Source organism: Lucilia cuprina, chromosome 4 (genome assembly GCF_022045245.1).
Source record: "Lucilia cuprina isolate Lc7/37 chromosome 4, ASM2204524v1, whole genome shotgun sequence".
Taxonomy (NCBI): Eukaryota; Metazoa; Arthropoda; class Insecta; order Diptera; family Calliphoridae; genus Lucilia; species Lucilia cuprina.
The window spans coordinates 30,158,647-30,175,208 of NC_060952.1; the positions used below are offsets into that span (position 1 = coordinate 30,158,647).

Below are 16,562 nucleotides of genomic sequence, written 5' to 3' on the forward strand. Positions count from 1 at the left end.
GACATTAATGAAAAACTTAACAGAACTTTAGTTAAAACGACAAAAACTAAATAGTGAAGTGTTGTGTTCGTAAAAAAATTGAATGGTAAAGGGAAAAAATATGTTAGCTTTTATACATTAACAAATTGCAAAGTGTTAATTACAAAATCTTCTTCGATAGTTAAATATAAACTTTAGCCACAAAAGTGTAATAATTTGTGCCAGCATTTGCATTCAAGACAGACATTCAACATGCAAACGAAAGACAGCCTTCCAGTCAGCCATTAAAATAATAAAAAAACAACAACATACATAACGGGACTTAGTGCAGGCTTTTTCTTGTTTCGTTGGTTTTCTTATTAGAATTTGCTGATTTATTTTTAATATTCTGCCGGAGCCAAACATTTCGATGAAAAACGTATTTTAGTGTGTCGAATACTACAAAAATGTGGGACATGAGCCATTCTAACACTAATTACACTTTTATTATTGCAAAAAAGTTCGCCACATGTGTTTTTTAAAAATTCATTTGCGGCCAAAATGGTAACAAAATTTCGTAAAAGGCGTATGTTTTGGAGTAATTATTATTATTTTATTTATTTTCATAATTTTTTGGTCTCAGTTTTAGATCTTTTAAAATGACTATTTGCCATGAAATGGTCCGTTTCAATTTTGGCTGCTTTGCCTTATAGGCAAAAATGTACTCAACTAGCAGTATGTTCTCCTACGATTATCCCTGACCATACAATGGTCTCTAGAAATATGTAGTTTAGCTGGTTGCGTTACTCTTATTAGAACTAAAAATTCTGTTCAAAATGTATCAAACATTACCTCGATGCTATCCTTTGTTATCAAACATTTCCTCAATGCTATCCTTTTGATGAGCTTCACAAAATTTCGGTTTTAAAACCTTTTTTAGTTAAAAATTTGCCCTTGTAGTTTCAAAAAGTTTAAAAATCAAACGATTTTGCATCATTTCTTTATGAGTTGGACCTCATTCTAGAAACATCTTTTAAAACATGTTTTCGAACATTTACCTCCACGTATGTATGTTGTCATTGCGTATTGATTTAATTAAAATTGACTCGGAGGCTGCTGTCTTTCGAATTCTGTTAAGCATGTTAAAGAAATGCACTGACATTTTATTACTTAATTAAGCAGATTCAACTGTGCCGTCATTTGTGTTAATCAGGTGAGTACGAGATATTATTTTATCATTGTGTTTTTGTTTATATTAATTGAAGATTCAATTTTGCAATGCTTTTAAACAATCCTTTAGAAATTGAATTTACTAGATTTTTCAACATACATATTTTGATAAAAATTTTACAAAAAAAGGTTATAAACATTTTTGATTGATTTTGTTACAATTCTGTAAACTTTACAATATTATGTTATTCTTAATCATTTGCATCAAAATATAATCATATCTGACATACTTTGTCGTTAAACGAAAATAATATTGAAATTTGTTGAATTATTCAAATATCAGAATGTAAAGATTTCTCCGAAAATGTTATTTAGATTTCTTTTAACGGTCTCATTAAACTTATTCCAAATTACTTTTTGTCGAAAAAAGTCGAAAATGCGATAACTCGACTATCGTCTATGAAAAAAAGTCGTAAACTCGAAAATATTAGAAAAAGTCAAAAATATTCGAAAATTTTAATAAAGTGGAAAAAAGTCAAAAACTCTAAAATAGTCGGAAAATCGAAAAAAGTATAAAAACAGTAAAAAAATTTTAAAAATAGTCGAAAAGTCGAAATAAAAAATCGAAAAAAGTCGGAGAAAGTCAAAATAGGTCCGAAAAAGTCGGAAAAAATCGACTATTTATAAAATACTAAAAGTCTAAAAATCGACTTTTAACTGAATGAAAAAACGTCGAAAATTCGATTTTTAACTAAATGCAAAAAAGTAGAAAAGTCGAAAAAAGTCGAAAGGTCGAAAAGTGGGAAAAAGTCGACTATTTATAGTCGAAAAGTCGACTTTTAATTAAATGAAAAAAGTCAAAAAATCGACTTTTCATAAAATGCAAAAAGTCGACTTTTAACTAAATGAAGAAAGTCGAAAAGTCGAGTTTTCGTTTCAACTATAGAACCCTATAGTTAGAACGAACCCTAATATGTATTACATATTTGGGTTCTATAAATCGACTTTCGAATAATATGTGAAAAAAGTCGAAAAGTCGACTTTGGAAATAAAAGTCGGAAAGACAAAAATTCGGAAGAAGTCGAAAATTCGGAAAAAGTCGAAAATTCAGAAAAAGTAGAAAATAGTCGAAAATTGTCGAAAAGTCGAAAAAGGTCGAAAAGTCGGAAAAAGTCAAAAATAGTCAAAAAGTCGGAAGAAGTTGAAAATAGTCGAAAAGTCGACTTTTAACTAACTGTAAAAGTCGAAAACTCGACTTTTAACTAACTGAAAAAAGTCAAAAAGTCGACTTTTCAAGTCGACGGTTCAACTATAAAACCCTAATACTAGGGTTCTATAGTTGAAACGAAAAGTCTACTTTTCGACTTTTTGCATTTTATAAAAAGTCGACTTTTCGACTTTCTGCATTTTATGAAAAGTCGACATTTCGACTTTTTGCATTTAGTTAAAAGTCGATTTTTCGACTTTTTTCATTTAATTAAAAATCGATTTTTCGACTTTTCGACTTTTAATATTTTATAAATAGTCGACTTTTCGACTTTTTTCGACTTTTTCCGACTTTTCGACTATTTTCGACTTTTGACTTTTTTCCACTATTTTCGACATTCCGACTTTTTTCGACTATTTTCGACTTTTTCCGTTATAAAGTTGCCAGAAGCGTAAATTTATAATGTTGCCATTTAACATTATATTATTATTATTATTTATTATTATTAATAAAAAAAAATTATTTATATTTTTTCTATTTGTTGCAATTTTTTGAGCTCTTTCGACTTCTTTTTATTTTCGACTTTTTCGACTTTTTCCGACTTTCTCCGACTTTTTCCGACTTCTTTTGACTTTTCGACTTTTTTCGACTCATTTCGACTTTTTACGCACATAAAGAAAACAACCCGACGAAAAATAAAACAAACCGTAACAGCTGTTTTATCAAAATAAACATTTTTTTTGGTGTGGTGAGTTATTTTTGTTTACAAATATGTGTTTCTGCACGTGGAAAAGACGCAAAAACTCGTTTTCATTATTTACATTTTCAATATGTGTTTAAGCACGTGGAAAAAAATCAAAAAAATTGATTTTCATGATTTACATTAAAAAAAATATTTTTGATCAATTAAAATATGTGTATAAATGTGGAAAGGAACAAATCTGATAAAATATAAATATAATTGGGATTATATCGTTACAGAATGCCTTTTAATAAAAAGAATTCAAAAAATGTTACTATGGTCATATATATAAAATGATATATAAGTGCTATCGGACGATCTTGTGCACGATAAAAACCTATATAGAACTTTAAGTTGGAAGTGTAGAAATGGGATGACATACATTTTTTTCCGGATTTCATCGTTCTAGGGTGTGTACTACAACAACAAACTTTTTTTTTACAAAAAATGTAACTATGGCCGTATATATAAAATGATATATAACTGCTATCGGACGATCTTGTGCACGATAAAAACCTATATAGAACTTTAAGTTGGAAGGGTAGAAATGGGATGACATACATTTTTTTCCGGATTTCATCGTTCTAGGGTGTGTACTACAACAACAAACTTTTTTTTATACAAAAAATGTAACTATGGCCGTATATATAAAATGATATATAACTGCTATCGGACGATCTTGTGCACGATAAAAACCTATATAGAACTTTAAGTCAGAAGTGTAGAAATCGGATGATATACATTTTTTTTCCGGATTTCATCGTTCTAGGGTGTGTACTACAACAACAAACTTTTTTTTTACAAAAAATGTTACTATAGCCGTATATATAAAATGATATATAACTGCTATCGGACGATCTTGTGCACGATAAAAACCTATATAGAACTTTAAGTCAGAAGTGTAGAAATCGGATGATATACATTTTTTCCCGGATTTCATCGTTCTAGGGTGTGTACTACAACAACAAACTTTTTTTTTACAAAAAATGTTACTATAGCCGTATATATAAAATGATATATAACTGCTATCGGACGATCTTGTGCACGATAAAAACCTATATAAAACTTTAAGTTGGAAGTGTAGAAATCGGATGGCATACATTTTTTTCCGGATTTCATCGTTCTAGGGTGTGTACTACAACAACAAACTTTTTTTTACAAAATATGTTACTATAGCCGTATATATAAAATGATATATAACTGCTATCGGACGATCTTGTGCACGATAAAAACCTATATAGAACTACAACAACAAACTTTTTTTTTACAAAAAATGTTATTATAGCCGTATATATAATGATATGTAACTGCTATCGGACGATCTTGTGCATGATAAAAACCTATATAGAACTTTAAATTGGAAGTGTAGAAATCGGATGGCATACATTTTTTCCGGATTTCATCGTTCTAGGGTGTGTACTTCAACAACAAACTTTTTTTACGAACTTAAAGTTCTATATAGGTTTTTATCGTGCACAAGATCGCCCGATAGCACTTATATATCATTTTATATATACGGCCATAATAACATTTTTTGTAAAAAAAAAGTTTGTTGTTGTAATACACATCCAGAACGATGGAATCCGGAAAAAATGTATGCCATCCGATTTCTACACTTCCAACTTAAAGTTCTATATAGGTTTTTATCGTGCACAAGATCGTCCGATAGCAGTTATATATCATTTTATATATACGGCCATAGTAACATTTGTTGTAAAAAAAGTTTGTTGTAGTACACACCCTAGAACGATAAAATCCGGAAAAAAATGTATGCCATCTGATTTCTACACTTCCAACTTAAAGTTCTATATATGTTTTTATCGTGCACAAGATCGTCCGATAGCAGTTATATATCATTTTATATATACGGCCATAGTAACATTTTTTGTAAAAAAAGTTTGTTGTTGTAGTACACACCCTAGAACGATGAAATCCGGAAAGAAATTTATGCCATCCGATTTCTACACTTCCAACTTAAAGTTCTACATAGGCTTTTATCGTACACAAGATCGTCCGATAGCAGTTATATATCATTTTATATATACGGCTATAGTAACATTTTTTGTAAAAAAAAGTTTGTTGTTGTAGTACACACCCTAGAACGATGAAATCCGGAAAAAAATGTATGCCATCCGATTTCTACACTTCTGACTTAAAGTTCTATATAGGTTTTTATAGTGCACAAGATCGTCCGATAGCAGTTATATATCATTTTATATATACGGCCATAGTTACATTTTTTGTAAAAAAAAGTTTGTTGTTGTAGTACACACCCTAGAACGATGAAATCCGGAAAAAAATGTATGTCATCCCATTTCTACACTTCCAACTTAAAGTTCTATATAGGTTTTTATCGTGCACAAGATCGTCCGATAGCAGTTATATATAATTTTATATATACGGCCATAGTTACATTTTTTGTAAAAAAAAAAAAATTTGTTGTTGTAGTACACACCCTAGAACGATGAAATCCGGAAAAAAATGTATGCCATCCGGTTTCTACACTTCCAACTTAAAGTTCTATATAGGTTTTTATCGTGCACAAGATCGTCCGATAGCAGTTATATATCATTTTATATATACGGCTATAGTAACATTTTTTGTAAAAAAAAAGTTTGTTGTTGTAGTACACACCCTAGAACGATGAAATCCGGAAAAAAATGTATGCCATCCGATTTCTACACTTCCAACTTAAAGTTCTATATAGGTTTTTATCGTGCACAAGATCGTCCGATAGCAGTTATATATCATTTTATATATACGGCCATAGTAACATTTGTTGTAAAAAAAGTTTGTTGTAGTACACACCCTAGAACGATAAAATCCGGAAAAAAATTTATGCCATCTGATTTCTACACTTCCAACTTAAAGTTCTATATATGTTTTTATCGTGCACAAGATCGTCCGATAGCAGTTATATATCATTTTATATATACGGCCATAGTAACATTTTTTGTAAAAAAAGTTTGTTGTTGTAGTACACACCCTAGAACGATGAAATCCGGAAAGAAATTTATGCCATCCGATTTCTACACTTCCAACTTAAAGTTCTACATAGGCTTTTATCGTGCACAAGATCGTCCGATAGCAGTTATATATCATTTTATATATACGGCTATAGTAACATTTTTTGTAAAAAAAAAGTTTGTTGTTGTAGTACACACCCTAGAACGATGAAATCCGGAAAAAATGTATGTCATCCGATTTCTACACTTCTGACTTAAAGTTCTATATAGGTTTTTATCGTGCACAAGATCGTCCGATAGCAGTTATATATCATTTTATATATACGGCTATAGTAACATTTTTTGTAAAAAAAAAGTTTGTTGTTGTAGTACACACCCTAGAACGATGAAATCCGGAAAAAAATGTATGTCATCCGATTTCTACACTTCTGACTTAAAGTTCTATATAGGTTTTTATCGTGCACAAGATCGTCCGATAGCAGTTATATATCATTTTATATATACGGCTATAGTAACATTTTTTGTAAAAAAAAAGTTTGTTGTTGTAGTACACACCCTAGAACGATGAAATCCGGAAAAAAATGTATGTCATCCCATTTCTACACTTCCAACTTAAAGTTCTATATAGGTTTTTATCGTGCACAAGATCGTCCGATAGCAGTTATATATATTTTTATATATACGGCCATAGTTACATTTTTTGTAAAAAAAAAAGTTTGTTGTTGTAGTACACACCCTAGAACGATGAAATCCGGAAAAAAATGTATGCCATCCGGTTTCTACACTTCCAACTTAAAGTTCTATATAGGTTTTTATCGTGCACAAGATCGTCCGATAGCAGTTATATATCATTTTATATATACGGCTATAGTAACTTTTTTTGTAAAAAAAAAGTTTGTTGTTGTAGTACACACCCTAGAACGATGAAATCCGGAAAAAAATGTATGCCATCCCATTTCTACACTTCCAACTTAAAGTTCTATATAGGTTTTTATCGTGCACAAGATCGTCCGATAGCAGTTATATATCATTTTATATATACGGCCATAGTAACATTTGTTGTAAAAAAAGTTTGTTGTAGTACACACCCTAGAACGATAAAATCCGGAAAAAAATGTATGCCATCTGATTTCTACACTTCCAACTTAAAGTTCTATATATGTTTTTATCGTGCACAAGATCGTCCGATAGCAGTTATATATCATTTTATATATACGGCCATAGTAACATTTTTTGTAAAAAAAGTTTGTTGTTGTAGTACACACCCTAGAACGATGAAATCCGGAAAGAAATTTATGCCATCCGATTTCTACACTTCCAACTTAAAGTTCTACATAGGCTTTTATCGTGCACAAGATCGTCCGATAGCAGTTATATATCATTTTATATATACGGCCATAGTAAAATTTTTTTGTAAAAAAAAAGTTTGTTGTTGTAGTACACACCCTAGAACGATGAAATCCGGAAAAAGTTTATGCCATCTGATTTCTACACTTCCAACTTAAAGTTCTATATAGGTTTTTATCGTGCACAAGATCGTCCGATAGCAGTTATATATCATTTTATATATACGGCCATAGTAACATTTTTTGTAAAGAAAAGTTTGTTGTTGTAGTACACACCCTAGAACGATGAAATCCGGAAAAAAAATTATGGCATCCGATTTCTACATTTCCAACTTAAAGTTCTATATAGGTTTTTATCGTGCACAAGATCGTCCGATAGCAGTTATATATCATTTTATATATACGGCCATAGTAAAATTTTTTGTAAAAAAGTTTGTTGTTGTAGTACACACCCTAGAACGATGAAATCCGGAAAAAAATTTATGCAATCCGATTTCTACATTTCCAACTTAAAGTTTTATATAGGTTTTTATCGTGCACAAGATCGTCCGATAGCAGTTATATGTCATTTTATATATACGGCCATAGTAACATTTTTTGTAAAAAAAAGTTTGTTGTAGTACACACCCTAGAACGATGAAATTTGAAAAAAAATATGCCATCCGATTTCTACACTTCCAACTTAAAGTTCTATATAGGTTTTTATCGTGCACAAGATCGTCCGATAGCAGTTATATATCATTTTATATATACGGCCATAGTAAAATTTTTTTGTAAAAAAAAGTTTGTTGTTGTAGTACACACCCTAGAACGATGAAATCCGGAAAAAATTTATGCCATCTGATTTCTACACTTCCAACTTAAGCTTAAAGCTATATAGGTTTTATCGTGCACACAGATCGTCCGATAGCAGTTATATATCATTTTATATATACGGCTATAGTAACATTTTTTGAATGTTTTTTATTAAAAGTCATTCTGTAACGATATAATTCCAAATATATTTATATTTTATCAGATTCCTTTCCACATTTATATACATATTTTAATTGATCAAAAATATTTTTTAATGTAAATCATGAAAATCAATTTTTTTGAATTTTTTTCCACGTGCATAAACTCATATTGAAAATGTAAATAATGAAAACGAGTTTTTGCGTCTTTTCCACGTGCAGAAACACATATTTGTAAACAAAAATAACTCACCACACCAAAAAAAATGTTTATTTTGATAAAACAGCTGTTACGGTTTGTTTTTCGTCGGGTTGTTTTATTTATGTGCATCGACTTTTTCGACTTTCCGACTTTTTTCATAGACGACTTATCGACTTTTGTGGAATAAAATAGTCGACTTCGAGTTTTCGACTTTTTTCGACAAAAAGTCGATTGTTTGATTATTCGAAAGTCGATTTATAAAACCCTACCTAATACATATATGTTTATCATTCTATTTGTAATTGCCATAATCAAATTATTCGACTCTATACAGTATATTTGTTGTATGTTTGTATATGTCTGCTGAAAACAATTTTCTGATTTTCTTCCGGATCCAAATTTTTTATATATTCTATTGGACATTATTTAAAAAAAATGCTAAACAATTGTGAAAAACTCAGGATTTTGTAGATTTTATTTTTAACTATTAAAAACTTAAGCCCTAAATTTAAATTTCTTAAAAAGGTCCAAAAAATATTAAAAAATTATTTGTTTTTTTCTAAAATTAAAAAAAAAACAAATACGAAATTAATACTAATACAATAAATTCCACAAAACATTTCGCCTTCAGTAGATAAATAATAGATCCTTATAACCGTTTTTTTGCTTATTCTTGATTAATATTTAATACCTGCAACTTTCATTACAAAAAGTGATTTTCATTACATTTATCTAGACTCAATTAGTAAACCTTGCCACTATGTTAATTTGTTTTAGCAAATACACTAACCATAAACAAAGAACAATTCTAAAACAACTGGCAACATTATTGATATTAGTTTTTCTCTCCAAAAAGTAAGTATGGCAGCACTGTCGTCAGAAAAATAAAATTAATTTGTGCGGGAAGTTGATCGAAATTATAAAAATTTTCTTTTTTCCGGTTAAGTGTAATAAAAAAGTTATTTTAAATGTAAAAAGTGTTATTAAAGTAAACAACTACAAGGCTTTTAGGACATTTTTTAAGAAAATCAAACAAAACTTTAGTAGAAAACTTAAAACCAAATAGTGACGCCTTGTATTGGTAAAAAAAATAGAAATTAATTTCAAGAAAAAGTGTGTTAGTTTTTCACAAGCACTATTAAATCAATAAATTGCAAAGTGTTTGTTACAAAATCTTCTTCAAAAGTTGTGTACAAATTATAGCTGGGAAAGTGTAATAATTTGCGCCAGCATTGGCATGCAAGGCATAGGCATTTAACACGCAAACGAAATACAGCCAGCCATTAAGTCAATAAAAGAAAACAGCAACAACATACATATCTCACATAACGGCACTTAGTGCAGGACTATTCTTGTTTTGTTGGCTTTCTTATTAGAAATGGCTGAATTTTTAGAAAATTTATCTGCCGGAGCCAAAGATTTAGCAGAAAAAGGTACTTGAGTTTGGAAAATTGGCAATAATTACTAAAATTGTGTTTTTTTATCTTGATCTAAAGCTAAAATCAAAAATGCCGAACAAGCCATTTTAACACCCATGGCACATTTATTACTGCAAGAAAGCTCACCACATGATATTTATGTTTTAAAATCCTCTGCTGCAAAAATGGTGGCAAAAGAGCGTATAAGGGGTAAATTATGAAGTTTATTACTTTTCAAATTATTCTCATTAAACTATTTGTTTCAGTTTCAGATCTTCTAACATTACCCCATAGCATGAAATGGTCTCGTTTAAGTTTTGGCTGCTCTGCCTTAGATAAATGTACCCGTGATGGTATTGTTACTCGTGGCATTACAGAATTTTGTGGCATTTCTGGTGCCGGTAAAACTCAGCTTCTTTTACAATTATCCCTAACTGTACAGCTACCCCAAGAACTGGGTGGTTTAGCTGGTGGTGTTGCTTTCATTTGTACTGAGAGTTCTTTTCCTTCGAAACGTTTATTCGAAATGTCTAAAACATTTGCTCAACGCTATCCCAAGTTAGATATTAACTATTTGGCCAATGTTCATGTAGAACATGTTTTGCAAAGCGTAAGTTTTTTTCTTACGATATTGGCAATTTCTTGTAATTTAGATTTTTTTCTTAATTTGCTTTTTATACGAACTTTTTTATTACATTTTCGTTATTTTCCAATCCTTATGCTCTACTTCTTTAAAAAATACATCATTCACTTTCTAAATTCCTATAGCAAAATTTACATGCTTTCATAATTTAGTGACAAAATTACCATCTTTTTACTAAACATTCCTAAGACCATGCTTTTTCAACCTTTCCTTTTTCTTTTGATTGGCTTTTCCTATTCTCGGGTTTAAATCCGTTATTATCCAATTTTAAATACGCTCATAATTTCAAACATTTCCATTAATGTCTACACAATTTCAATATTGACACCCATCCCAGGAACAACTTTTAAAATGTGTTTCCGAACGTTTGCCACCATTGATGTCGTCGTTACGTATTGGCCTTATTATTATTGACTCGGTGGCTGCTGTCTTTCGTACTTATACAAATTATATTGAGCGTGCTAAAGATATGCGTAAATTGGCAAATTATTTACTACATTTAGCTGATAAATACAATTGTGCTGTCATTTGTGTTAATCAGGTGAGTAAGAGATTTAATTATTGTTTTGGCGTATATTTATTAAAGATTTAATTTTGTAATGCTGTTTATATAGTTTTTAAATAGCTTTAGAAATTGTCAGATTATTGCATTGTTATAATTTGCTTTTCCATTGTATTGTGTGAAAATATTCGAAGAGAAAAACAAACATGCTTTTTGTAGTAACATAGATTTTCTATAATTTTGATAAAACTAATTTATAATATTACGCTTTACTTTCTCTATCTTATTTTGTGATTAAACGAAAATAGTTTAGGCAATTTCTGAATTTTTGAAATGTGTGTAATAGCAAGAAATATTCAACTTAGATCAAATAAAGTATATGTAATATGGGTGCTTGTTCAAACTACTTTCTGAGAGTTGGCAATTTTAAGCCAACATTATCCGTCTATAGAATAAATATTTAGCTTTTCTGCCGTAATCTTTAGTTTTAACTTAAAACTTGTATCAGGTAAGCCGATAGATTGGCTCTAGAACTAAAAAACTTGTTATTTCCTCACTGTCGTTTTTTATTCAAAAATTGATCTTTGTGACTGAAAGTAAAAATTTGGTTCACAGATTCTTTCGAGTGAACAAAAAGTCAATATTGTTTTGTTTAACGATGTCTTCATAAAGTGATTTCTCAAATAATGATAATTTGATATTTAGTAATACAAATGAAGACGGGCCATCTTCCTCTAAAATCTCGCTCGATTCTCTTTATTGGAGGAATTTCCATTTTTGATTCCTCCTATGTAGATTTGCTTTTGAATTTAATTGAGTGCAACTCATTTTTTCATGCCATTCATGTGACTAATGAATTGGAAATTGTGGTCAAAGTCAAATCAAATTTTGAAGGGGGACTTTTTATAGGGTCTAGGGTCAAATGAGTCCTTATTATTATACGAGTTCATGAGGTTCACCCAGGCTAGTATAGAACTTGGTTTTGCAGCTTTTTAAATATTTGGTTTAAATTTCTACTTATTTATTTAATGGTTGGTTTTTATAGCACTGAAATTTTATCACAAGTAGTTGGCGGATATTCTGTTAAAAATATTTTTCAATTTTCTCATAAATTTAAGACTTGTTTTTTTGCTGTATTTCCTTTTTTAAATACGAATGAAAATAATTTAGTTTAATCTAATAATTTAACAATTTCTCTGCTTTACACTAATCTGAATGCTTTCATTAATTCACTTAACTTTTGCAATTCACATCGTCAACAACAACATCTTCTTTCATAACATACAACACAAACGTAGAACTAACACAATAAATTGTATTTTTAATCAAAATATTTTCCCCTCTTCCCTCTCTCTCTCTCATCAGGTAGCCACGATCAGTGACAAACAGCCTGAAGTTCCATGTTTAGGTCTATCATGGGCCCATTTAGGTCGTACTCGTATGCGTATCACTAAAATACCCAAACAAATACAATACAATGATAAACTTTTAACTGTACGTAAATTAGAAATTCTTTATTCTCCCGAAACACCCATAGAATATGCAGAATTTCTAATAACCCAACAAGGTATTGTAGATGTACCTTGTCTTAAATAAAAACAATTTTTCTTTTTCAATTTCAATTCAATTTTGGCATATATTTTATGACTGTTTTTTTTGTTGTTGTTCTTTTTATTGTTAATTAATATTTAAAGCTAAACATAAGTTTTGTACAATTAATAAGTTAATGTGAAATATGCATATAGTTTAGATTTTTATTTATTATAATATTATTATTATTATTATTTACATACATAGGTAGTTATAATTAATATTAGTTATTGTTACAAAAAATAGCTTAAAAGAGAAAGTTTTGTATTTATCTGTGTCGAAGGATTTAATTGAAAAAAATATACAAATTTTCTTTTATAATATTATATCTATAAGTGTAATGGTTATTTCTTTTATTGAACAGCTAAAATTGAGCATTTTTTCTTATTTATATATTATAAATGACTCAAATTGTAAGGTTTTCTTTAAGGTCTGTTGCTCTAAATACAAACGAACATATTTTTTCTGCATTTCGATTGTAATTACGTTTTTGTAAGTTGTTGTTTATGTGGCGGAGAGTCGCATCGAAATGCAGAATACCAAAGTTGCCAAACGGAAATGCAGAATAGGAGCCAATGTATTCATTTGCATTTAGAGAGTAGCATACCTTTAATATCTTAAAATTAGTTATTTTGTTATGTATATACATATGTATTTAATATGGTTTTATGACTATTTAGTTGTATTACATCGTATACTTTTAATTACATTTTATTTTAGAATTTTTTTAAAATATTCAATTTATCACATGAAACACTTCTTTTTATTATATTTGAAAATTTTTTATCTTAAAAAAAATCGTAGTAATACTATATCTTAAGGATTTATTCTTAAACAACACATTTTTTAACGTCCTAACAATTTTCTGTTTCAATTTAATAAATTTCTTTTCTAAATCAAAATTAATGGCAATTTTAGAATGGTTTTCAACTGTTACTTTTTGTAATTATAATTCTAATCGTTTAACAATATAAATTATAATTCCAATCGTTTAGTAATATAAAAAGTACACTCGGATACCTTTAGAATCATTGAGGTAGTCATGAAATGATTTCTCTTTATTTTAGTCGATTTTGTGATTGTTTCGCTTCCCCCAGTTCGATACTTCTTAACTAATTTGATTCAATTTTTTGTGCCATATTCTTGAAATAGTCACATAAAAGTTGTTTTTATAATTGTAATAGCTAAAACTATACAATAATCTAATTGGGGGGGTTCTACATCAATGTCCAGGCCTAAAAATTGAGCTAATTCAACTGGATGTGTCCATAAATTCATTGGACAAAGTGAAATAGGGTTGGCTGATCAGTTAAATATGTGGTGGGTGTCATGAGGGCCCTGACCACATGCAGGACATTGGTTGGAGACGGCACGGTCTATACGTGACCAGTAGGCATTGAGCCTGTTGCTCCATTCCGATTTTAGTTGTGCCAGAATTGGTCTTGTTGTCCACGGCAGGTTTTCTTCATTGTCTGCTATGGGCGGTGGGAGACCTCTAAGTACGACCGGTATTCTGCGACCGCGGAATTTATGTCGTCTCTATGAATGTCATTAAAGTTAAAACAATATGTTAAAATTGTTGTCTTTGTCTCTTTACAACTCCTATATTTTGAAAGATATAAAATGTATCAAGAGAGTCAAGAAAGACAAAGTAAAAACAAAGAATATTCTGCAAGTTGTATTATTGGACCAATTGAAATCCTACTTTTCTAACGTTCATTCACTGATTGTGTTCAACATTTCAATTAGGGATGGAAAAAAGTTACGTCTAATAATAATTTAATAAAAATCTTTATAAATGAAAACCAAGTTAAAAGTAAGAAAAGAGATGTAGAGATGTAGAGATGTAGTACATCAAGGATTGGTGAAAAACCAGTAAAATTTTCATACGAGAGTCGTTAAGAGATTTTTTTTTAATTTTCTAAAACTAAGATTAGATGTAGTTCCCAGTTAAACTTTGTTTTAATAGTTCTGATGAAAATACTTCATATTTTCCACACTTTTTATTTTGCTGTGACCCTAATTGCACTCTTGTTGTCAAATTTATTTCTCCATATGAACTCATATCCTACAACTGATTTCATTTTATATTTCGTCTTTAACTAGTTTTAGTAATTGTTATTTCAAAAGAAAAAGATTTTAGCAATGAATCGTTCATTAGCAGTTTTTTTATATGTCGTTTTAAGAATGACAATATCTTACTAAATCTCTAATTGAAACAGAGAGCGTGTTTCTAGAGATCATAACATATTGTTATTTATTTTGCTTTCAATTGGTGTTTAGTTTTAGAGTTATAATTTAGTTTTTTTACTGTAGTGAGGCTAACTTTTTCTATTTTAAAACGTTAGTTTACGTTTGACCGCTTTATAGTACTAATTGTGAAATTTTGTGAATTAAAATACAAATAAGCAGACGTTGGAATTCCTTTATTTTAAAAAGTTCATTACTATATTTTGGTCTATTTCGTTACGATTCCATTACAAACAAGTTCAGTAATCAGTTGGTTATTCAAAAGACTTGAATGCAATGTTCTTAAGGGACTAATTTTAGAATAAGAAAAAGTAAATGGAGAACAAGTTCTACACCCGGTATTTTAGTGATTTAAATTAAAGATTGATTTCATAAGAAATATATGAATATTTTTTCAATAAATTTAAAAACAAAACTGATATAAGCAACGTTATTGAATATGAGCTTTAAAAATATATTAAATTTGTTGAGATTCTCAAGTTTTGAGATGATTTCAACTTTGGGGTAACTTCTTTAGTTTTGAAAATTGTCACTTTAATTTCAAAGAAAAGGTCGCAATGGTTGAGGAATTTATAGATTAATTTATGGAGATTTGTAAAACAAAGTACATATGTTCGCATATCCTTGCACTGTGATGATTAAGATTAATAGCAAAAGCTTTCTTAGGAAAAGATTTTTTAAAAATTTAACCTTAAAAGCCACAGTTTTTGTTCGAGTGAAAAAAGCTTAAATTTCTAAGCAACTTTTGTTTTACAACTTTGTTTAAATGTAGTATTAGTATGATTTTATGCCACATTTTCCTTTGTTCGGAACCTTTGTTCGGAATGAATATTTAGTATTTTTTTGATCGCGTTATGCCTTATATTATTTCGAAGCAATTTTAACCCCAAAATTTTTGGTCGATTTTTTTACACTCGAATTTTAGCACAAGAGTTCATTAAGCAAAGACATACTTCTGGCCCAAATGCAACGCTTCATTTTGAAGTAAATCAAAAGAAAATATCCCAAAATATCGATTTATATAATACGATATATGAATAATTTTGGAATCTGGGTGCCTGGTGGGTGATCCTTTAAAGAACCAACCAGAAATTTCTAGAAAAGGCTTTTGTCACAAAAATTTGACAAAATATTTTCATATAATAAGTTACACACTGAAGTTTGTAACGCGTCTGCCGCGAAAAGTTCAGCCACTTTCAACTTTTGACGCGTCGTCAGCTGATCAGGGTTGTATTTTTTTTCAACCTGAACAAGTCAAATGAAATTTTATTGCAATATCGATCAGAGAAATTAATGCCGCTTGTAATTAAAAAGATTTCAGAGGTCATAACATGGAGTTGACAACTATTTAATTAACAAAAAATTTCTATTGGTTGGTTCTTGGCGGTATCACCAGGCGATTAAGGATTAAGATGTGCATGGTTTCCACAATCTATAGCAGTTTGTATCTACTATGTTGTGAATGTTCTAATTGCTTGATACAATTGATACAATTAAATTCAGAAAATTACTTTTTCTTATAGTTCTTACATTATTTATCAAACTTGGTTTAGTTAGTTTAAAATTAGGATGTATATACATCAAATCCGAAGAAGTACACCTAGACCTCTATCGG

General features: G+C 29.5%; 1 protein-coding gene across 2 annotated transcripts; it reads left to right on the forward strand.

Annotated features, from left to right (window-relative positions):
• The first annotated feature begins 9,439 nt into the window (after positions 1–9,439).
• On the forward strand, positions 9,440–13,598 carry LOC111683275 (DNA repair protein XRCC3). Of its 2 annotated transcripts, none has more exons than XM_023445322.2 (5): positions 9,440–9,977; positions 10,041–10,172; positions 10,229–10,572; positions 10,943–11,146; positions 12,473–13,598. In XM_023445322.2, exons 1-5 carry the CDS (start codon positions 9,923–9,925, stop codon positions 12,701–12,703), a joined length of 966 nt encoding a protein of 321 aa, XP_023301090.2. In that variant the 5' UTR covers positions 9,440–9,922; the 3' UTR covers positions 12,704–13,598. The 2 variants fall into 2 exon arrangements, with proteins under 2 accessions (XP_023301090.2, XP_046806426.1); XM_046950470.1 differs by having other exon boundaries at positions 10,235–10,572.
• The last annotated feature ends 2,964 nt before the right edge of the window (positions 13,599–16,562 follow it).